The following is a 25,101-nucleotide window of genomic DNA, read 5'->3' as shown; positions in this document are numbered from 1 at the left end:
CAACATCACTATTCTCTCTCCTACACTGTCTTGCAACACGAAATACCTCGAGTCTTTGGTCCTCACGGCGCAGAACATTGGCAAATCTTTTCTTATCTGCTTCCCCTCTGGCTAAATAAACCTGTCGCCTAGCCTCCCTTCTGGCACATTGGTACAATTCCCTGCTACCACCGTTCTTCCAGTCCTTCCAAGCCTGTTTCTTTTGTCTAATAGCCCTGTCTACCTCCTTGTTCCACCACCACGTTACTCTGGGTCGGGAGGGGACCTTACACCACCCACAAATCTGGTCGGTGGCTTTCAACAGGGTGTCCCGCAGAAATCTCCAATTGTCTTCCACGTTGTATGATGCTATATCTCCTATTTCGTTAAATCCTTCAAGTAACTTGTCTCAAACATGTTATGTTGAGAGATTATTACGTAACACAGATTTTTTTCTCTCACTTGATGAGCTAGCTTAATATCTGTATTGATTTAAAAAGTTGTTTATATTAATACAGACATGTAAGTAATTTATTTATTATAGAATATCATTATCATCATCGTTTAATGTCCGTTTTCCATGCAGGCATGGGTTGGACGGTTTGAAGCGTTCAGGCAGCTCCTAAGGAGCCCCAGACAACATCCAAGCCTCACAATCATAGAGCAAGAACATTAAATATATTAATACAAATATACAACATTAATATATATCAAATATATCAATACAAATATACAACATTGATATATATCAAATATATAACATTGATATATATCAAATATATCAATACAAATATATAACATTGATATATATCAAATATATCAACACAAATATACAACATTGATATATATATATATATATATATATATATCCCTCTCTCACTCTCTGGGAGAGAGGCACAAGCACATACACAGACATATACACACACGGCAGTAACTTCCGCCTACCAAATTCAATCACAAAGCTTCAGTCGTATATATATATATATATATATATATATATATATATTATTATTATTATTATTATTAGATTATTCTGAAAATAATGGCCGATTTCAGAAACAATTTTATTCTGGAAAAATTAACAATAGAAATGTTTTGATTAGTCAAAGTATGAGCCGTGAACATCTCTGCCATCGATCAACGAGATTATTTATGCCTCGTTGATAAAAACCTATTGGCTTTGATGCCAAGAAATCTTTGAAAACTGATTCCAGCTCTAGTTTGGACCTGAAAGTTTCATCACTTAAAAACGTGTTAAAAAATGGTAGTCAGTGGGTGAAAGATCAGGATAAAATGGAGGATGTGGTAAAGTCTCGTATCCCAAGTCTGTGAGTTACTGCAACATCATTCTTGCAACATGTGGATTTTCATTATCGTGGAGCAGAATTGGGCCACACCTCACCAATGCAGGCCTCGTTTTTTGCAAGTGAGCATGCATTTCACCACGTTAATTGCAGCAAAACTCTCCTGTAATGCTCTGATTGGCTTCCAGAAAGCTGTAATGGACAACACTAATTGCAGACCACCAGACAGTCACCATAATCTTTTGCTGAAGCAACTTTGGCTTTTGGAAATGTTTGGGGGACTCATCACGATCAAGGCATTGACCTGATCGTTTATGGTTATCATAAAGGATCCACTTTTCATCACAAGTGACTATTCGGTCAGAAAAAGATCATTGGTGTTTCACAGAAAAAGCATTGAGCACACTTCAAAACACCGACTTTTTGATTTTCCTTGAGCTCATGCTGTACCCATTTATCGAGCTTTTTCACCTTACCAATCTTCCGCAGATTGCATGAGACCGTCACAATACCGACACCAAGTGCCTGGGATATTTCTCTGACACTTTGACGTGGGTTTTGTTCAACAATTGCTTTCAGTTGTTCATTGTCAAGACTGCAGGACCGTCCTCTACCTTCTTCATCTTCAAGGCTCTCATCACCACTACGGAATTTCTGAAACCACCTTCGTACTGTTGATAGAGGCAGTAGTTTGGGAGGCATTGTACCAAAGCTTGAACTCATGCAAGAAAAGTAAGAGAAGGTCCTTTTTGAAATGTTCATATTTAAGGGCGCCTATGCTTCAAGAATGTTTTGTATCTGAAATAAGTAGAAAATTATTAAAGAGAATACATCAATTATTAAGTATGTCAAAATGCACCTAAAATATAATTAAAATACACTGATAAATTTCCATTTCAAAACAACACTTAGAGTAGCCATTATTTTCAGAACAACCTAATACAGCAAATGGTGGTAAGATTAAAAATGATGTTAAAAGAGTTACCAAAGGTGTTGAGAAATCTGGCATTGTTATAACCAATGTCCGATCTGGTTTCAGTAATACTGTGGAAGGGTTGATCTCACCATGTATTATGCCACTACTATGAAGTTTATGTAATCCCTCACAAAGGCCCCTTATCATAGACTGGCGCTCCTGATAGAAATAAGAGTTTAGTGAAAGCACATTTTATCAACCAATAATCACAGTTAGTCAAATAAGTAGCAGACTAGTCTAGTAACTGAAGAAGGAAGGACTATATCTTTAACTATTTACATTAAAAAGAAGAGCGATTTTTACAAGGTACATAAAAAAGTGTTTTTTGAAAATATGCATATCTTAATAGAAAAAGAAAATATTCCTGAAGAAATCAGCCTTGTTTTATTTCTAGCACAGAAATAGTTGGCCAATAGATCTCAGTTAATTAAAGGTTAAGAGTTAATTAGTTATAATCTGAAAGGTAGAAATGTTTGTGTTAGTCAGTCATCAAATAAGAAAATGATGTCAATTTGTAATAGATAGGAAAGGAGTTTCAGTAATCACTGCATGAATTCTGTACTTTAAATGAGTCAGAAAATGGACAACATTTAAATAAGAATTCATTTAATATTTAAGCTTATTTTGTAGAATTCTTACATGAGCCCAAACTTGATTTTGTTGTTAAAAATCAGGTGATTTCAGATTTGATTCTACTTTATAACACCTTGGGGGTATGTTATCTACAATAATCTGAAGTCAAACAAAGTCATAAACATGAAACTGAACAGGCTAACTGTATGGAAGCACTTCAGGTAAACTATATCTGTTCTCTAATGGTAAAAATAATTCATTACCCAGCTTAACCCTTTAGTATTCAGATTATTGTCAAATGTAAATATCTGCTTATTTATATTGTTTTGAATTAATTATACAGTATCTTGTAGAGATTTCAATGATGAGATTGTTTAGTTTTAGAACGACATTGTAGGGTTGAAGTGAGAGGCCAGATCTGGTCAGTTTCAACATAAAACAGGTTAAATATTTTGGCTGCATGTGGCCAGTTTGAATGCTAAAGGGTTAACAGTACCATCTTTGGTGCCTTTAGGTAAGTCCAATCAGTTACAAGTAAGCAAAGCAGATCTCCAGTCTCAGGACAACACACGAGATATAGTTTCTTATTCTCCAACCACAAATCAATCTCAGAGACCCTATAAAAAAAGTCATGAGCTATGTTCCTTCACAGACAAAATCATACAATCAACTATTTCCTTGGATTCAAGACAGATTATGGCAATGACAAATCAATATTTCATTATTAATGTAGTATTTAATTGAAAGGCTAAGGTAATACAAAGGCTACATATTAAATATACTGAACAAAGTCATTATATCTAGAATTTGATGGGTTCTTTAAGCAAGATGCTAAATTTGAAATCTAAGGATAAAATATTACTAAAATTGCTTAAGGTAATTTAAAATGAAAGAAAAAATTCAATTCTAACAGGTTTCAAAATGTTTGAAACAACGTTTTAAAAATTGGCACAATGCCAGCAATTTTAGTTGATTACATCAATCTCCAGTACTGCCAGCAATTTTGAAGGGAAGTGGTTTGTTGATACCATTCATCCCCAATAGTTGACAAATGCTTTATTTTATTGACCCTGAAAAGATGAAATGTAAAGTTGACTTTGGGTGGTGGTTTGAACTCCAAATTGTAAAGAGCAGAATAAATACAGCAAGGCCTGTTCTTCCAATATTCTGACAATTCTGCTAGCTTACTGTCTTAATAATAATCCTTTCTCCCAAAATCACAAGACCTGAAATTTGTGGGGAGGAAACTTGTCAATTACATCAACCCCTGTGTTCAACTGGTATTTAATTTATCGACCCCAAAAGGATAAAAGGCAAAGTCAACCTCGGTGAATTTGAACTTAGAATGTAAGGACAGATGGATAAGATGATGCTAAATAATAACAATTCATTCTACCATATGTACAGAGCCTGAAATTTTGTGGGGAGCAGTATAATAAAGTACATCAATCTCAGTGCTCAACTGATACAACATGAAAGAATGAAAGGTAAAGTTGACTTTGGTGGAATTTGAACATTTTGTCTGGTATACTAATGATTGTCAGCTCACCATCATTTTTTTTCTTTCTAAATAGTTGGTCATCAGTAAGTACAATTAAACATCATAGAACTCCATGTATAATACGCATTTTTTTTCTCCACCAGAATTAAGATAAAAATTAGAGACATGTATATCCATTTCTAATATAGGCACAAGGTCTGAAAGTTGTAAGAGAGGGTTAGTTGACGACATCAACTCCAGTACTTGACCAGTATTTTATGTTATTGAGTCTGAAAAGATGAAAGGTAAAGCTAACCTTGGTGGGATTTGAACTCAAAATGCAAAAACAAATACAGCAAGTCATGTTTTTTCAATGCTCTAACAATTCTGCCAGCTTGCTGCCTTATAATAATAATAATGATTTCTGTTATTGGTCACACAGGCAAAAGACATTGAAGATAACATAAAAGGACGAAATACAACACACAAATAATAATAATCATACTTTTTCTGAAAAGCTCTCTCCAATGTAATCTGCGAAAGGTTGTCCTATTAAAGGCAACTGTACAAATATCTGTCTTTGATTCTGAAAATAATAAAAGTTATTGAGAATCTTCAATATTTCAGGTTTCCATTGAAACAACATAGCTTTATGTTTATAGACAGACACCCTGGAACAGTTGGTAAATGTAAAGTAAATGATCTATTTTATTAAAATGTCTGTTTAAAAGAAGTCTTTCATGAAATTTATTAATCTTTATTTAAGAAATCCATCTTCAGCCAAAGATGATTTTTCTTTAAATTGACATTAGGATTCTTTACCTTTAGTAACCACAAAAAGTGGTTACCTTTTAGGGGTTTCTAGAACCCACTAACAAATAAAACACATTAACCCTTTTGTGACCATATTTCTGTCAAAATATACTGCCTTTGTTTCAACTGATTTACAAAATAATGAAGAATTTGATAAAAGAACATTATTATGATTAAAATGCTGTTTGAAACATAAATTATGAAATTTTAGAGGCAAGTCTTAATTTAGATCACTTTATACAGGAAATATGTATCATAGAACTAAGTGCAGTCTCAGGTAAGTTGGTATTAAAAGGGTTAAATTAAAATGGGCATCCCTCACATTGTGAAATATTGTGTTCTCCCAAAATCTTCCTGTTAACATAAAAGCTCATAATGCAAAACATATTTGCTCATTGACTTTTATGTAATAACGAAGTCAAAGGACAAATACATTTTGTAAGGAAATTCCACATTAACAGCAAAAGTTTTCAGAAATGCCACACTTCCATTATGTAGAGGATGCTTGTATCAGTACTAATGATAGAAGTAGACTATCCTGTTTATTTCATTTGTATAAATAAAGCATCTAATGACAAAAGTAAAGCTTAGTCATGAAAAAATAATTCCAAGATATTTCTTCTTCAATGAAAAACAGACTTCTGACCTAATGAAGAACTATTTGATCGCTCAACCTGACAGAAATAGCAGTCAACTCTCACTTACACCACACCATAGTGTCTCAAAAAAAGGACAGACTGAATAAAAGATGGGGTAGTTATGGCTGGAATGCCTTTAATCATAGGTTTGCCGAAGGATGATCAACCCAGACTAAACAATGACTTACCTTTGAAAAGAACACTGCTTGTAGAGGAACAAGATGAGGGGACTGAATGCCATAATAAGTTTTAGCATTCTGCAGAAATTCCTCTCGGCTTACAGGAGCATTGTCACTAATTAGATGTTCCTGAAAAAGTTAAGAAAGGGAATTATATAAGAGAAGCATTTCTGGTGAGTGTTACATTAACAAGCAACAAACAATAATAAAACTTTATGCAGTGAAATTGCTGTCAATTACATAAATTATAATTGTATTGCAAAACACATATTTTCCCCCAGCTACTTCTACCCACCCTATATAATGAGGTAGTCATGTATCGTCTCTATAACAAGAAACCTGTGTTTGTCTTTCTATCACACTTTAACCTCTCAATGCCTAGTATATCACCTCCCCAACTCAAATGCCCCCCCCCCCCGCAAGTCAAGGGGGGGGGGCATTTTTGTGCTCTTTTCCCTTCTTGCAAGTTACTTGACAACCTCACTAGAGCCAGTGGCATTGGAAAATCACTTGGTAAACAATGTAAAGTGGTTGGCTTTAGGCAGGGCATTCAGCTGTAGAAACCATACCAAAGCTGACATTGGAGTCTGATGCAGTCTTGCAGTTTAACAGATCCTGTTCGACCACCCAAGCATGCCAGCAGGGAAAACTTATGTTAAACGATGACTAACAATTAGACAGAAACAGGAACACTTATTGCATTTTAACCAGTTATCTTTGAGTGATGGATGATAATATTATCCATTACACTACAAATACTTAAGGAGTCAAATGGTCACCCAACAAGTTTTAGATACGTGGTATGAGTCAGTGAGACTGTCCCTCTTTTTACATCTCAAACTGCAACTTATATTGTCTTATATTATTTTACATTTAAATATAGACGCAGTTAATTCATAATAATGAAACTGTTTAAAGAATCTGTAAAAAAAAAAAAAAATCAATGAAACCTAAATCAAAAATACCAGCAGAAAAATCTTGACTTATTTGATTACCTTGATGTATATATTTTTTTTTCAAGAACAATCACATACTGACTCAATTCCCTGACCTACTACACAACTATTTTGACACACTTCATGTTCTGTGTATCCTCTCATCTCTTCATTGGTCAAAGCAAATCATCATCATTGAAGGATATCTTACAATCAGTCAGAATTAAACAATTTATAGCACCAGCAAAAGACTTAGTAGATAGTTGATATCTAGGTCAGTGCCTCACTACTTTGTTCTGATACATAATACATAAATATATTATAAATTCAGATACCTCCAGCTGTGACCAAATCAGCTTGCATTCACTTGGCGGTAGTGGTGATGGTGGTGGTGGACACTAAAGTATAACATACCATAAGGATTCAAAAAGATAAAATAAAACTCAAAGAATGTAAAAAGATGAAAGACCATGGCAAGGGATGAATTCTTACTTGTATTAAAACTTCTTCAGAATTGAACCATGTCTGGTAGACTCCTGAAGCAATCTGCTTTTCTAAACAATAATGATCTGGTTCTCTGCCAGCTTTCACCATTCCATTATAGTTCTGTAGAAATGAATTTAAAAATAAACAAATATGGATGATTTCCTGGAATTTACAGCAGGAGTAAGACTTAATACTTTAGTAATTAAACTGGCCATATCAAGCCCAAATATTCTTCCCATCTTATGTTCAAACCAGCCAGATTTGACCTCTCACACCTACCCTACAATGTCATTCTAAAAATAAACAATCACATCATCAAAATTGCAAAGCTACAAGATAATGCATAATTAATTCAAAACAATGTGAATAATAAGCACTACATTTAACAGAGTAATTTCAATACTAAAGGTTAAAAACGTACCAAAGGTATCTTAGAGATATCAAAATTCTATTTCAATGACAAAGTTTGTTGATCTAAAGAAGGTAGATGACTGAATTTTAAGTCAGATTTTAACAAATTTAAAATTTAAGTAAATAACTTCAAATGAGAAAAACAACAACAAACAGCATTACTTTTACTAAAAAACAGACCAGGAGGTCTTGAAGAGAGAATTATATAGATGAAGGAGAAAAACTGATGAAACATTGTAAATGAACTGTACTGAATATTTACCAAGTAACTGGTTATACCAAGGTCTGTATTCTGTAGCAATAATTCTGGAAAATGTCGTTCAGCGAGATCAGCAATCCGTTGCTACAAAACAATGAAAATAATATTAATTGGAGGTCTGAAAGTACTTCTATACTGATCAGTTGGTGACACTTTACAAGATTCATATAAGACCCACAAAGTTGTACAGTTTCCATATCTAGGACAGAGCTGCTAGTACACATACACAAACAGTCTAGCCATATCCAAAAGCTATCTAACTGACTGACGAAGAATTACTCATCAGTGCACCACATGATTGATTGTCAAAGACTCATTCACCAACTCACTACAACCTTTGGAACACAACACATTATTCTACTACTACTACAATGGTCTCTGTTCCTCTGAATAAGCTAGTTACATACCACCTCTAATCACGCAGCCTTGACAAACCCATCTCCCTCACTATTCATTGTGTTATCCCTCCTAATATCTGTACTAATTACTTTACCCAATCCTTCCTTCCCAGAATATCATCCCTCTGGAATTTCTTTTCCCATGCTCATTTTCTTCCAGCATACATCAATTTAAAGATTTTCAGGCTGCACATAGCCAATACTGATTTCACCAGTTTCAGAGTGGAGCCTGTGAAAGTCATGGGCACTGCCCACTTCCTATAGATGTTTACACTAACCATCAACTGTATTGACTCACCAATCTTGGAGTGAAACTTGTGAAAATCATGTATAAATTCTCCACCTTCAGACTAAAGCACAGAGCTTATTAATATTTATAAAAAGCTTTTTATGATAACATCAAAAACACATTATACTGGAGAGAAGGAAAATATAAAACAGAACTGAAGTTTTTGTAAACCTTACCATGTGTTGATCTTCTTCAGCCATACATTTATGTAAATTTGCTCTGACTTCTTCAAGTTTAGTTTTTAATTCATGATGATGTTCATTATAACCTTCATTCTGGTAGTAAAAGAAGCAAAATTTAAAAGGTTAGGAAATTTTGGCAAGTTCCACTCACTTTGAAAAGCATTTTTCAACTATAATGTGGAAATACCAATAGTCATATTTCAACATTGATAAATCAACAATAAAATCTAAGAAAATTTAAATAGACTGAGTGACCACATAATGAGTCTGCCATTGGTTTTGATTATGCACAATCAGTTGTTTTATTAAATCAATATGGAAGTGACTGAGTATTCCACAGAGAAGTGCACCCTTAGTATAATTCCCATACAAAATCAGTGTCACAGAATATGTGACAACCTTTTTAAATCACAGGTATAACCCATCTGTTTCCCATAGTTTCCATGTACCTGATTTTCCTAAGGAGGTATGGGTCAACTTGGCACTTTGTTCGTCACAACAACAAAGGCTCCAGTTGATCCGATCAATGGAAATTAACATGCAAGAGACTGAGCACTCTACAGACACCTGTACCCTTAATATTGTTCTCAGAGAGATTCAGCATGACACAGACTGTGACGAGGTTGGCCTTTTTGAAATACAGCTACTAATTTTTGCCAGCTGAGTGGACTAGAGCAACATGAAATAAGTGTCTTGCTTAAGGGCACAAAGCCTTACCAGGAATTGAACTCACGACCTTATGATCGTGAGCCAAATACCCTAACACATGCCTTCACATGGGTCAACTAAGGATATGATAAAGATACTTGCCCAAGATCTTGTGGGTGTTGTACTCTCTACATCAATATCTTGGAGTTGTTGCAACATTAAACCCTCCTCATGGAACAAAACCTTCCACAGTTGAGTCATTAGGAAAGATATCCAATGGTAAAAATATCTGAGAGTTCAAGAACTGTGCTTCCCTTCCACTTCCCACTTGATAGGTGCTGATAATAGTAACATCAACAACAACAATGAAGTTGAACCAATAAGGTAAACTCTATATGGTCACTTGGCATGCTAGAAAGAACAGCCAAATCTATAAAATAACATCCAACTAAGTAAAAGAAAAAGTAACATTTTAGGTGGTATTGTCCAAGATAAATCATGGCTGAAGCAAAAATAGGGAGCTTGGTGCAGATCTCTGGCTTACCAGCTCTTGTCAAACTGTCCTACCCACACCAGCATGGAAGACAGACATTAAATGATGATAAATTTAGAAAAGATATCAGCACTATCATTATCTGGATGTGATATAGATTTTTTAATAGGGTATATGATCTAAACTTTTACATGAGTGATATGATCTAGACTCTACTGGAGCATATGATCTCGACTTTAATAAGGTATATGATCTAAACTTTTTAATGAGGAGGAGTGGATATGATCTGCCAGTGGTGTGGAAGCCTACTGTCTTTTCTAGACACATATTTATAGCTAAGTAGATGGCTTAATGACAGTTAGGTGCCTATAGTCCAAATATTGTAATCTCAGCTTCTCCATTGATGTCAAATAGTGTTGATAATATATGATGTAATGTTAAGAAAAGTTGTGGCAACTGGACAGTATTGGTAGATGTATAGAGAAGAGGTGATATAAGAACATCTGAATAGAGAGAGATGTACAGAGAAGAGATGACTATAAGTATGATCATGTGTAGAGATGAGGGATTTTTATGGTGGAAAGTTGTGGTAGAGATAAAAACAAATAAAATGTATAAGTTAGATCCAACTTACACATTTTATTTGCTTCAAATGTAACACAGAATCATGATAATGTGGAGATGCTATATTATTTAGAAGGTATGTTTGCATTCAGTTGCTTTATCTCTCAGTTATTTTAAAAATGAGTGCATATCTGTTCAGCAGAGGCAAAATCAACCATGTTAAGAAGATAGATCTAGCCTGTAATGTTGACTGATCCCAAACTGACAGCCTTTACATTTCGGCAAGTATATCCTCAACAGCAGTAAATAAATGAACAACATCCTATGTTTAACCAAGCACCAGTTCAGAGTTGCCTGAAGTCAAGGTAAAGTGTAGATAAATGCCATTCTCAAATAAAGCTGCCCATTACAAAAGAAATATGAATACCTCTGTGGGATGATAGAAATAACAGCCTGCCTTCTTCAACAACGGAAATAGTGACAATTGAATATGTACCTGGTAATAGTGTGGATGTAAGTTGGCTAAAGTGGGAATTCTTTAACTGACTGAGAAATCGAGTTGGTGGAATCTGAATGACATTCAACAAATGGGGATATAGCTCTACCAACACCATGGGTCACTGTGCACAGTGCCACAAATGAAATACCTTTGTCAAATTGTCCTCGGTGCAAGAATCATGCACTTCTGTGGAATGAAGATGCAGAGAACGTTTTTAAACTTAGATTGAACAAGATTTAGCTCAAGTGAAATGGATTTGACATTATTTTAGAATCAAGAGACATGGAGAAATGCTGTACTGCAGACATATTACCAGCATGGAAGTAGACATTAAAATAATGATGAAGATTTGGGCCTGAGACAACCGTATCTATAATGAAACTTTATAATTTATTCTAAAACAGAATGAAGATCTGTATCAAATTACTTACTTCTTCTACATCTTGAAGATCAGCAAGTCTATGTCGTAGCTGGGATTTCAACAGTCGTACATTTTTCTTCGATTCTTGGAGCTCAGTAAGAGAAGGTTTTTGTTGTAGCCAAGGAGATAAATCTTCTTTTAGTTTCAAGAACTCAGTGATATAACGATGTAAACCAGAAAATGTTTTTTGTTCTTCATCAAGCTCACGCTTCACAGCATGTAGAATGGATGTTATAAATGTAGCATTTCGACTGTGTTCCTAAATACACAAATAGAATATATGTCAAAAATATTATTATTATTATAATTATTATTAGAGAAAACAAACATCATCCAGTATTTTAAATCTGGGTTTTGTCCCCGTTAACGGGGGGTGGCCGGATCTACTTCAATGCCATAGCAACTGCCCCCAAACCATCTCACCTGGTTTTGGATATCCTCCCTTCTCAAGCAAAACCTTCCAATCTCCTCCTCCACGTTTTCCTCAGTCTACCTCGCTTTCACAGTCCATTTACCTCAAACTCAAGCACCCTCCTCAGAACATGCTCCTCATCCCTCCTTAACACATGCCCATACCACCGATTCCTCCAACCCCAGCATCCTCAATCCTCCTCTTATCGAATAGCTTCACACCACACATTTCTCTCACCTTTGCTCTCTCAATCCTTCTCAAAATTACCATCTCTCTCCCCCTCACTCCCATACAGCATTGCAGCTCTCACACAGCTCCTTTCATCTTCATTGAGAACCTTTTCCTATATAACAACGCTCTACATTCCCTGAACTTCACCCAACTAAATCTCACTCTTGCTGTTATAGCTGCTTCACACATTCACCCTATCTCCCAAATAACAAAACCCTCTCACCGTTTCCACCTCGTCAGATAATGTTTCCACTGGTAACGCCAGCCCTCCAGCTCCTTTCTCACATCTTCCACAAATAAACTCTCTTACCAGTTTTGGGGTCACCTTCTTCATTTTTGTACATCTACCATGAATCCATTTCTCACATCTCGTACACAACACTGCATTTGCCATTACCCTCCTCCCACATACATCCACCTTACTCACTGACACTTCTCTTTCCACCCTGCTCACCATCACCTTTGTCTTCCCAAGGTATACCTTCAAACGCCTCCTTCCATTTCCAAAACTTCTCCCTCAATCCCTCCATTATCAATCCCACACTTGCACTCTCCGTCACCACATCAACCAATATTGCAAACAACAACGGTGACAACACAGATCTCTGATGCACACCAACTTTCACCGCAAACTCCTTCAACAGCTCTGACCTAATTCTAATTGTATTATCAAAATTGATATAATTTCTGATTTTCTTTAGGTACAAATCCTACTGCATTTGACTATACCTTTCAACTTTCTAACATGATAAAAACAAGTACAGGTAAAATACTGATATAAAGTGAACCAACTATGTCTCAGTTTTAAAGAAAGAGCTTAGGGTGTAGTTGAATATTTTAATTTTCATGAGGAGTCAACAAGAAAAAATTATTACCTGAAGTTAATTTCATTAAATCTCTTAATATATTTTAATTCAAGAGATTGATAATATATATAATATTATTTAATGAAGAGTAACATATAACTTTAGCAAATGGAGCAATGAAATTATAGACATCACATTGTAGAGAGAAAGAGAGAGAGAGAGAGAAAAAAAGAAGATGGATAGCACATACCAAATCTGTGATAGCAACTTCATGCTGTAAGGCTTGCGTAAATTGCCGCAACCAAAAACCAATATTAGGGACCTCTTCAATAATGGTTGGGGTGCTGTTCAGTTTAAGGTGCTACAATAAAGTAATATAATAAATGTGATTAAACAAAGAATAGCAAAAAATAAAATCAAAACTATTTCAGTAAAATATGAGATCTGTAATACTGGTATATACAGTCGTAGATTATATTGGCCGGTGGTTGTGTTAAGAAGTGTGGTTCACAACTAAGTGGTACTGTGTTCGATCACATTGTGAACCACTTTGGGTAAGTGTGCTTTACCATAACCTTCAGTAGAGCAAAGCCTTGCAAGTAAAATTTGGTAAACATAAACTGTGTTGAAGTTTGTTGAAAGGATCATTCCTGTTTTTGGGTGATAGTCTTAATCCATCACCTTAACACCACCACCTGGTCGATGGATACCTTTAATAAAGTCCATGCTATTGCAATCGTTCAAGGTCAGGTCACAGGCTGGAGGATAATTTCCTCCCTTCTACCTGTCAGTCATGAAGCCCCTGCAAAAGGGTACCAATCTTATTTTTCTGACAAATCCAAAAAAAAAAACCAGATAATAAAAAAATATCTTTTGCAGAAGAATTAAAGAGAAAATGTCAGTAATTTGAAACTCACCGCTTCAATCAAAGACAGAGTATTACTGAGTTTCTTTCGACAAGAATCTGTTTCTGAACGAACTTTTTCAAATTCAACTTCTTTCTTTTTCTAAATGCAGAGAAAACAATAAAAACAAAATAAATGAGAGAGGAGAATAGAGAAAAGGAAAGAGAGTGGGGAGAGTGGCAGAGAGAGAATGTTTTAAGATAAAACAGAATATCAATAATAAATTTAAAAAAAAAGACTTTTCAACAGCTCCATCTGGAGAGACTCCCTGATCACTAAGTTGTGCACCCTGTCAAGTAACAATACTCCAAAGATCTTTCAGAGGAAATCCATTGTGGCCACTTATATTCCCAATTGTACACCTTTCTTCATTACCCAACATTTATGACCACAGGTGAAATGTAAAAATTAAAATGTCAAAACCTAACAATGAAAGTCAATATTCAATTATCTTTATTAATTATATTAAACAAGCTAATTATTGTGAGGCATACCACTGAACATTTATTGAGAAACCTACTAATATGAAGGTTGGATGAAAAGTTCACAGGCTGACCAAGATACTCTCATGGAATATGACAAAAAGTTTATTTTTCAACATAGACCCATTGCAGTTCACACACTTTTACCAATGGTGTTGCAGTGCCTGGATCCTATTGGTTAAGAAGCTTTCATCCTTTTGGTCAAAAAAACATCAAGAACAGCAGATATGATATCATCACTGCGAAACTGGTTCCCACCCAAGTGGTTTTTTTCACATTGGGGAACAGATGATAATCAGATGAGGTCAAATCAAGAGAATAGGGAGGGTGATCAACCAGTTCAAAGCCACAGTGATAAAATAAATGAAAAAAATTCTAATTAAATATCTGAAACAAGTAATTGCTAATTATAATTTTTTTAGACTAATTAACCCTGTCTTCAATAATGACAGATTTCTCAAAATTTACATTTAACCAAGTTTTCCTCAGTTCAATATCTGATCACTATCATGTGTTAACCCTTTAGCATTTAAACCAACCATATCCAGCCTGAATATTCTACCTATTTAAAGTACAAACCAGCTAGATCTGGTCTCTCATATCTACTTTACAATGACGTTCTAAAAATAAGCAATTACATCATTGAAATCTTGAAGCTACAAGATAATGCATGCTTAAATCAAAACAATGTGAATAAATAAGCATAACATTTGATAAAGTAATCTGAATGCTAAAGGGTTAAATTTCAGGATGTGTAGGATAGCATCAGACTAGGTTTCAGTTAGGAAACCTTTATTAGTAAACTAAAAAAAAATTGTAACAAACATGTCTATGTACACATCCAGAAATGAGATATCTGGTGATTAACAGCAACCAGACCAAATGCAACATATTGTAGGTGTAAATATTATAGTATTTGTCATCAGTAAATATGAGGTTAATTGTCTGAAAGAAAATTACAACTGTACAGTTTAATTAGGTTGGTTCCCTCTTTTATTTTGTGATTAAAAAAAAAAATGCCAACATAAGGATAAGGTACCAAACTGTTTATGAAACAGTGAATGCAATATGCTAGAAATAGCATCAAATTTCTTTTAGAAAACACTTTATTGTCTTAAAATAAAGAGTACATTTGGTAAGGAAGTCCAATATATATATATATATATATATATATATAGGAGAATGTACGGAAAAAAACAACAACAGACGAGGACAGGTGGTGTAAACAACAAAAGGATGTATTAGTTTGACGCTCGAGAATACAGAAAGTCTTTAATGTTTCGAGCTATGCTCTTCAACAGAAAGAATACGGAGAAAACAAGGAGAAAAACACGGAGAAAAAAATTGAATGGTGTTTGGTCAACGATTAATCATATATATATATATACATACAGTGCAAATAGAAAACAATAGTTTGGTATGAAAGAGCACATGAAGTAGGTGAGAGAAATGAAAACTAACCTTCCAGTCGGTGTATGCTGGTAACAAGTCAGCCAATGGTGGAACAGAATGAACAGCAAAATGAAGGAAGTTCTTGTATTCCATTCCTAAATTATTCACAACATCCTGTACAAAACAATATTTTTGTTTCAGTTTTAAATATTGACAAATGCCTATTATTTATCGCTATCATCTTTTTAAACATTTATCTTCTTGAGGCAGTCTATGGCTGGATGCCTTTCCTGAAACCAATCCTTATTTATTTTCAAGTCAGGTACTTTTTCACACTATAAAACTAGTGAGCCATGGGACTTAATGACTGTCACCATTGCCTAAGTGGTATCAATGCAAGGATATGCAGTGACAAAAACACACACACAATGGGTTTCCATTTACCAAATTTCACTCACAACCTAATGCCACACTAAAACACACTTTGCTAAAAGGCACCAATGTTGAGTGTTTAAGTTTATATAAAACACATTCATATTTAGAATTCATCCAAAACTATATTTATTGGCAGAAGGAAAAAGTAACTGAATTAGTTTAATGTGTGGATTATTAAAAGAGCCCCTAAGTAAAATAGGCGACTTTCTTCCAAATAAATAAATTAATTAAAAAGAGAAATATTTAATAAAACTTTTCAGTAGAGGATATTATTCATATTCAAAGAGTTAAGTTGACTTCTGATATAAAAAAACAATAAAGAGCAATTTAATACAAAATTACAAAATCAATTACACTCTTACAAGTGTGGCTGTGTGGTAAGAAATTTGCTCCTCAGCTATACTGTTCTAGGTTCAATCCCACTGCATGAAACTTCGGACACATGCCTTCTACTATAACCTCAGGCTAATCAAAGCTTTGTGAGTATATTTAGTCAATGAAAAGATGATGAAAGAAACCCATTGTATAAATGTGTGTGTGCATGCACGCGCAGGCACATGTGTTGCTGTTTCCTAGCCATAACAACATGCAATAGTTGTAAACGGGTGTCACTGTGATGCAAGTGGTGTCCATTTTCAATCTTTTGTGAAAAAATATGTCTGGTCATGGAGAAATATTACCTTGCTTGGAAACAAGTGAAGGTTGGCAGAAGGAAGGACATCAGGCTGTAGAAAAACTGCCTCAACAAATTCTGTCTGATCCATGCAATCATGGATGATGATGATGATGAAGAAAGTCTAATTTTAGTTACTTGAAATGAAACAAATTTGAGAAGCTTTTTTTTTTCATAAATTATATTTTATAGAAATAGAAAATTTCTCAGTTCATTCAACTGATTATTATCACAACTGCTTCACTGCAATATCTTGATTAATTAAGATTTAACTTGGTAAGCTATCCCTGAATCACATCATTCATTAGCTAGTAAAAATTCTAAAAGCAGTGTCACTTTGGATGACCCAAAGATTTCAAGTTAAGGATTTATTAGAGCAATATTTCTGGCTAATACCTACCTGCATTTGCTTTAGTTTCTCTTCTAAAGGAATGTTTGAAAGATCAGCTAAACACATACTAAGACTTTCACATAACTTCACACGAGTGCTGTCTCTTGCCTCAATCAATTCACTGAGGTCAGCCTGCAGAATAATTTTAGACAAATATGTGAAACTTACAGTACAAGACGTCAAATGATTCAAAATACAAAATATTAGGTTAGATTTAAACACTTAAATCAGACAATAAGAAGCAAATTATCAATGAAACTGATAAAATACAACATAAAGAAAAAATTGGAAAATAAGACAAGAGAAGCAACAAATTAGTATTAATAACTAGAGGACTAAGACAGTTAAGATGGCCAATGCAATTACCCTATGTATGCACGTCTCTCTCTCTCTCTCTCTCTCCCCATCTCTCACAGAAAACACCACATACTCTACAACTAAGTAGTTCACATGTAACTACACTACAGTTGTACAACAGTAAATCATCCATTATCACCAACTGAGGGGCTTATCCACCAATACAACAACCAAAAGATGATATAAAAAACAAACAAACAAGTGTTTATGCAGCACACAACCAGTAAGTTTACTCTGTCACAAATTAGTCAGGCTTTTTAGTTTGTTGCCCCTCCTCAACAAAAATAGCTCTATGCATTTTGCTTCCAACTCCTTACACACACATCAAAATTCCTCCCAAATTATCTTTAGCCACCTGTCCCACTACTTCATACATACAACTGTTGAGTTTGGAAACTTCTCAAAATATTCCATCCAAATAATGTAACTGGTTCTGACTGTCTCTTCCATTAACCTTAAATAACCCTTTCAGAATCTTGTTCCAAACTACGCAAAACTCTGCAATCATTCTCTCTCTAAGCAAGGATCTATGGAAACATGCAATATGGTTTGTGCCATTCCCAAGAACAACAACCTCACTCACCCTTCAAACTACCATTTTCTAACATTTCAAACATGATGGAAACACTCATAAACAACCATTTTCTTCATCACCTTTAGTTTATTTCCAATCATGATGATTATCAATACAGAGTCTACAGAAGATTTGTTTTGTTTTATATCACACACCAGTGACCTATTGTCCTCCAGAACTTTGATAAAAAAGAATACCATCTTGACATCAACAAAGCCTTTGACTGTGTGTTTGTTAAAAAGCTGTCATGATATAATGACTTCAAAACTGAAACAAACAAAATATGGGATGGGCATGTGAAGAAGAGAAAAAAAACCGGTGGTTCACAACTTTACACAGTCCTGGCAAAATTAACTATACAAAACATTTTAATTTCAATAGCACAACTATTGTTGCATAAATCCAATTTATATATATATAAATATAAATAGAAGAAGAAAAAGAAAATTGAGATTGGGAAGTTAAATGTTTATTATTAACAGCAAATTAATCATCATCATGATGCATCCATGAACACATATATGCTCAGGTCATATAAATATAAATTATATATTTACTTAATATTTACTGAGTATTAATTGAAACAGCTGTAAGTGCAAATGATTAATTTGCTGTTAATAATAAACAATTAACAACTTCCCAATCTCCATTTTCTTTTTCTTCTTTTAGATGAATATAAACCATGCTTTTATATATATACCTATTATTTTAAGGAAATTAATTCCCCAAAAATACTAGGTATTGAACCAGTATTTCCTTGGATGAAACCATCCCTTCATGCGATTAACACAACCTATAATCGAATTTAATAATTAACTTTTATTTATTGCTCTAGTTATGTATTTATACACACACACAATGCAATTACCTTCTAATATTATCAAAGTCTTCACAACAAACAACACTCAAACACAAAGAACATTTATAAAAAAAAAAAAGAAACACTAAATGGTTAATGAGATGTCCCTCATTGTCCAAAACAACACTGAAGACACTGAAGGATGCACTTAGTGATGCAATGAAAAGAAAATCTAACAAGAATTATTATGGTAATCGTTTTTTTTTTTTAAGTAAGCATGAAGTATCATAGATGGGAGTGAATAAAAAAATCTAGCTGTGATGGCTTCCTCAATACAGCTAATTGCTTGATATACAGCTAATTATTTTAATCAGTTTACTTAATGAGCAGCTATTAATTAAATAAATCACGGGCTACAGATAATGGTTTTTGGAATAATGTGTATATTTTAAAGTAAATATTTTTTACAAATAATTCCTAAATCAAAACTCCTTAGATGTCACCCCATGTCTGAAGGGTTTTGTTATTTTTTTTACATTTCTCTTGTCCAGATGCTTAAAATATTACAGTAAGTTGATGTTACATTGATCAACTGTTCATGAGAGACCAGGATGTAGCAGCAGTGTCAACAACTACAGACATAGACACACTGGTGAGATTGCAAAAATAAGGTGGTAGAAAGGATTTTAACATGACCAGCAGCAATTGTGAAATATAAATGTAACTTCTAAGCTTTAGGAGACTTTTAAGAACATGAGTTAATCTTTCATTTCAAGATGAACAAGAGATTAATCTCTTCATAAAATGTTTTATCACATAACATGTACCTATTCCTAATAGCTAGATTTTGGTTTTTCACAGATGACATGGGACCTATTTCTAATAGCTATGTTGGTTTGACAAACAAGACACGGTATGTATTCCAAACAGCTAAATACTGGTTTATCACAGATAACATGGTACCTATTTCCAACAACAAAACTAACTGAGGAACGTACAGTCCAGATACACAAAAGACAGAGTGGACTGGAAATTATGTAAAAAATTCAGTTAGTAGAAAGTACTGTTTCTCATAGAAGTTGGATTGAAAATTGAGTAAACAAATTGCTATTTTAATAAAATTAAGACAGCTTTAAATATTTTTAACTTGTCCAACATTAATGGCAAAGAAGAATTATATGGATGCAAACTATATTTTGTATTTTTGCTGATGTCTGCCAAACTAATAATAACTAGTTTAAAGCTATTTAAAAAGAAAATTAAACTACTATTTAATGTTATAAAAATATTTGAAGGCAACAGAATAAAATGAAAGAAACAGAAATAATAATGAAAATTTGGAAAGTAATATGATTTTTTGTGTTGTTTTGATTAATAAAATAGAAATGGTAAACCTACCTGATTTTTATCACTGTTCAATATTTCTTTCTGTGAAGCATTAAACACAGAAATTATATTATTTACAGTATTGAGAGAACTTGGAGACAGCGTCTGCATTCTTTCTCGGCTCGTTGCTAGTTCTATGGCTTTCGTTAAAGTACTGGAGCCACCCTCTCCATTTGTTGGGAACTGACTCCTAAAAATGAAAAATCTCCAGTAAGGAAATCTCTAAACTAAGTATGCTAATTCTTACATCATTCCTACAAAATTATTAATCAACATCATCAAGAAGTGTGTTATTTCTGGATGAATTCATGGTCCTGAGCTAGATTCAAACTGAGAAAATGTTCTGATCCATTAAATGAGTACGTAAGAACATTATTCTGATCCATTAAATGAGTACATAAGAACATAGTTCCAATCCAATCTCAATCATGTAAACATCCAGGAATAAAAAACCTGATAACAATTAGAAATCAAATTGAAATGAGGTCTAGACACATATATACTATGCAGTTAAATTGAATCTAAAAACACTTGAAAGCATCATCATGATTGTTATCATTTTAACATCTATCTTTCCATGCTTACAAGATTTGGATGAGAATGTTAAAGCTGAGATTTTTTTATGGCCGAACAGCCTTCTTGTGGCTAACTTGTTTCCTAGTGAGATAATAATCTCCCAAAATACTGACCAACAGCCTGGACATGTTTATGTGAAGAACTGAAAACAAACAACTCTAAGAACAAGTCTTTTGTTTAAAAAGGTTACACAACATGTCAAGCACAAACATGCTTTCATGGTGGACTGCAAGCAAATGACATGGACCTACTGTTTTCATGTATACAATCAGTGAGCAAAAAAACAGTGTAGACAAGTGAAATATGAACACACACACACACACATACATACATACATGCACATATACAATGGGCTTCTTCAGTTTCCCTCAACCAAACCCACTCACAAAACTTTGATCAGCCCCAAGCTATAGTAGGAAACACTTATCCAAAGTGCCATACAGTAGGGCTAAACCTGAAATCATGTTGTTGGGAAGTGACTTCTTAACCACACTGCCATGCCTGCATCTAATTATTGTTTCAACTACAGGCACAAGGCCAGAAATTTGGTGGGGAAGATGCTAATTGATTACATTGACCCCAGTGTTCAACTGGTACTTATTTTATCGACCCTGAAAGAATGAAAGGTAAAGTCAACTTTGGCAGCATTTGAACTCAGAATGCAAAGCTGGAAGAAATGCCAATAAGCATATTGTCTGACATGTTAATGATTCTGCCAGCTTGTTGCCTTTTGCCAGCATTCTTTTCCCCCAGACTATATCCCTGCTCACTGCTATCAGAGCAGAGATTGCTGTCTGCAAGTGCAAGCCCCATGAGTCAGAGTGGCTGTTCCAGCACATCTCCCTTGCTATCCTCCAAGGCAACACCTTTTCCATTTTGTCTACTGGTGCCATGAGAAATGTCATTCTATGACTTTATCAAAGAATTTCCAAAGCCAAATTAATTAAAGGTAAGAGAGTGTGCTGAGCATGCTGCACTACTGGGCTTAGGCTGATTTTCTTTTTTATCATTTTCTATTTCATACTACTTAGTTTTCCTTGTCTAGGCAAAGAATGTTTTGTTTAATGCAATTCCAACAGACAGCACTTGAGCCAACCAATTTTGAATTACTTGAATACTGAAGAATGCATTTCAAAAATGTTTGATTATGTGTGTGTGTGTGTGTATATAGATACAAACACACATACATTATGACTTACCTTAACTTCCTTACTTTTTCAGTAAGTGTTATTATATTTTTAGTCTGGAATTAAAAGAGGAATTATATTCCATTATTATTAATAACAATTAAAATATATGAATAAAAATATCAAAATCCAAACAAAAATGCTATTTTCTTAAAGAATGAAAAAAATCTTTATTTTATAGAAATTACAGTCTATTCATAACAGACTGTCAGTATAGGGAGTACATACAGTGATAAAAGATAAACATTCTATGAATCTGAATCTGTGTAGAAAAATAGTCATAAAATAACGATGATGATGATGATGTCAACAACAGTATTACTATCATCGTTTTAATGTCCTCTTTTCCGTGTTTGCATGGGTCAAACAGAATATGTCTATAACTGGATGTCATTCCAGTCACCTATAACTAGATGTCATTCTTGTCACCAACCCTCACCTGTTTTCATGGCCAGACATGTTTTCATGGTAGATTGGAAATCTAACACTGCTTGTGTGATGTTGATGTTTGTTTATAAACATCACATAATGTCAAGACAAGGGAAAACACATATGACAAGTTTCTTTCAGTTTCTTATCCACCAAATTCACTCAGGATTTGGTTAGCCCACAACAATAGTAGAAGACACTTGCACCAGGTACTACTCAATATGCATGTATCAAATTATGTACAAAAGTCAATATGCAATGGTCATTGTAGAAACTATTAACAATCTATTCCTGGATAGAAGTTAAACATCAGCTAGATTATAGAATGTTTTGTTATTCTATAAAGCAATACATTAGATCTCATAGTGACTGCTAAGGTAAAGAAAATAAACAGACTACAACGGTTTCCAAAAAACCATTTCATTCAAACTGTGAACTTGAGTTTTCATTGTTTGTAATGAAGAATATTCTTTAGAATATACCAGAAGTACGTTCAATTGAGATGCTATTGTCTTCATCTAATACAGAAATATTTTTTCGTTATCTTTTGTATTAATTCCAGTTAAGAGATATACCAAACTCACCACCAGCCAGTAATCCTGAGGCATCTTTAGTGAGTTCAGTCTATTATTGCAAGAATTCAGACCAAACTGCAGTTCCCTCTATCCTACAGTTGTTGAAGATGTGCTGCAGTTGCACAAACAGCATCAGACAAAGAAGCCTGGCAACTGTTATGGACATTGATCTTTTCCACCAGATTAACAGAAAAAACAAAAATAATAATAAATATAAATCACTCACCAACTCATGATAAGAATTTTCAGAAAGTTTGTTGTTGTATTCAGTTTGAATATTCTGTTTGATAGAAACAAAGTAAATTATGGATAAATAGGATACTAGTATCTAATTTTATTTCTCAAAATTAGTGATTGGAATATATATTTAGAAAATAAGAATGAGGATCTCTGTATTTTGAATGAAATGAGAGAGAGATGTGTGTGAGAGAAATAAAGAGATAGACAGAGACGAAGAAAACACACATACACAAAATACTTTTGTGCCACTTTGGCCTATGAAGTCCTAAATTTCATAAGCCAACCACATGGTGTTCTGGTGTCCCAGTGTGAAACATCTAATTCAGATATTCCACATTATCTGTATTAAATGTTAATCAACTCATCAACACTTCAGCTATTAAATCTAAAACCAAGATGGTAATATTTGAACATACAAACCATCAAAATGGTAAAAAAAAATCATCTGTTCTACAAATGATCATGTCTTTCAACTGATCGACTAATTGTATCAAGTTCTTGCACTGACTGAAAGTCATAAATTTGCATGAATATGTGATTAGGAAGTTACCTTTTGGCTTTTTATTTTTGGTGGTGGTTGAATCTCAGACAATTGTCATATCTACAATTTTAGAGATAGAAGCTGAATGGAATCTTTTAAAATAACCATTCCTGCACTTGGATGACAGACTTAATTTTGTCAGTTTAACACCACCACCGTCTGTTCCTTTGGGACACTTTAACAGAGTGTCCACTCTACTACAGACATTCAAACCAGGCCTTTGGTTTGAGGATAACTTCCTGCCTCCCTCCTCTCAGAAGAATCATGGATGCTACTCCTTTCTCTTCAAACTAAATCATTAAAAATTTTATAAAAAGACAATTCTCTCCACTTAACTCTCTGTACATCTACTTATTGACCCAAGAGAAATGAATGGTAAAATCAAATCCCACAGGATTTGAAATCAGAACAATAAAAATCAATCAATTTGAAAGTAGACACCGTTAGCATTTAGGATAGCCTTTTACTGTTCATCACCTTCTTATGGATGATGATATGCGATTATAAACATTATAATCCTTTCTATTATAGACAAAAGGTCTGCAATTTTGGGGGAGGGGGATAGTCAATCATATCAACCTCAGTGCTTGACTGTTACATATTTCACCAATCCCAAAAGGATGAAAGGCAAAGTCAACCTTGGCAGAATTTGAACTCAAAACATAAGGATGGATGAAATGCCTTTAAGCATTCTGTCCAGCGTGTTAATGATTCTGTCAGCTCACTGCTTTATAAAAATGGTGGTTATAACATTATAAAAATGATTTTAAACACTGCAACAGTGTAATAAACCAGTTCAAAGAAGGCTTTTTTTCAAACGTTATTTCTGCTCGCTGTCTAATGATTGAGACTCGTTTTATGTTAGGTAAAGACAGTGTCCATCTATCAACATCATTCAACACTATACCGCATTTTTGTACTCAACACAAAATAAGATATCTATATTTTTATCTATTATTTACTATTGTAGAAAGGAATTAATGATAGGATATTATAATTCATAACAAACAGTGACAGCAAACATTACATCAGTGATCATATATCCAACACATATCTAACCTTTCTTTTTACACAACAATAAGTGGGTCACCAAAGGTGTAAATAAAAGTTTCAATGGCTAGCATCAAATAATGATCAGGTAAGAAACTCTGAGTTAGATACTTAAACATGACAATAACAAGAA

The 25,101-nt window shown here is 34.0% G+C and overlaps 1 protein-coding gene across 1 annotated transcript in view; it reads right to left on the bottom strand.

Annotated features, from left to right (window-relative positions):
• Positions 1-25,101, bottom strand: part of LOC106878746 (serine/threonine-protein kinase 31) — a 49,287-nt gene that overhangs the window by 7,906 nt on the left and 16,280 nt on the right. The window contains exons 10-23 of the mRNA XM_014928062.2: positions 23,364-23,417; positions 22,146-22,189; positions 20,383-20,560; positions 17,264-17,386; positions 15,825-15,929; positions 13,894-13,983; positions 13,227-13,337; positions 11,538-11,786; positions 8,897-8,995; positions 8,037-8,117; positions 7,370-7,483; positions 5,952-6,071; positions 4,818-4,898; positions 2,269-2,418 (exon numbers count right to left, since the gene is read on the bottom strand). Coding sequence (XP_014783548.1) covers positions 2,269-2,418; positions 4,818-4,898; positions 5,952-6,071; positions 7,370-7,483; positions 8,037-8,117; positions 8,897-8,995; positions 11,538-11,786; positions 13,227-13,337; positions 13,894-13,983; positions 15,825-15,929; positions 17,264-17,386; positions 20,383-20,560; positions 22,146-22,189; positions 23,364-23,417 — 1,599 coding nt within the window. The remainder of the gene's footprint in view (positions 1-2,268; positions 2,419-4,817; positions 4,899-5,951; positions 6,072-7,369; positions 7,484-8,036; positions 8,118-8,896; positions 8,996-11,537; positions 11,787-13,226; positions 13,338-13,893; positions 13,984-15,824; positions 15,930-17,263; positions 17,387-20,382; positions 20,561-22,145; positions 22,190-23,363; positions 23,418-25,101) is intronic.

This window comes from Octopus bimaculoides, chromosome 5 (genome assembly GCF_001194135.2).
Source record: "Octopus bimaculoides isolate UCB-OBI-ISO-001 chromosome 5, ASM119413v2, whole genome shotgun sequence".
NCBI classification, from domain to species: Eukaryota; Metazoa; Mollusca; class Cephalopoda; order Octopoda; family Octopodidae; genus Octopus; species Octopus bimaculoides.
The sequence above is the reverse complement of the archived record's forward strand: the minus strand, read 5'-3'. Positions and strand labels throughout refer to the sequence as shown.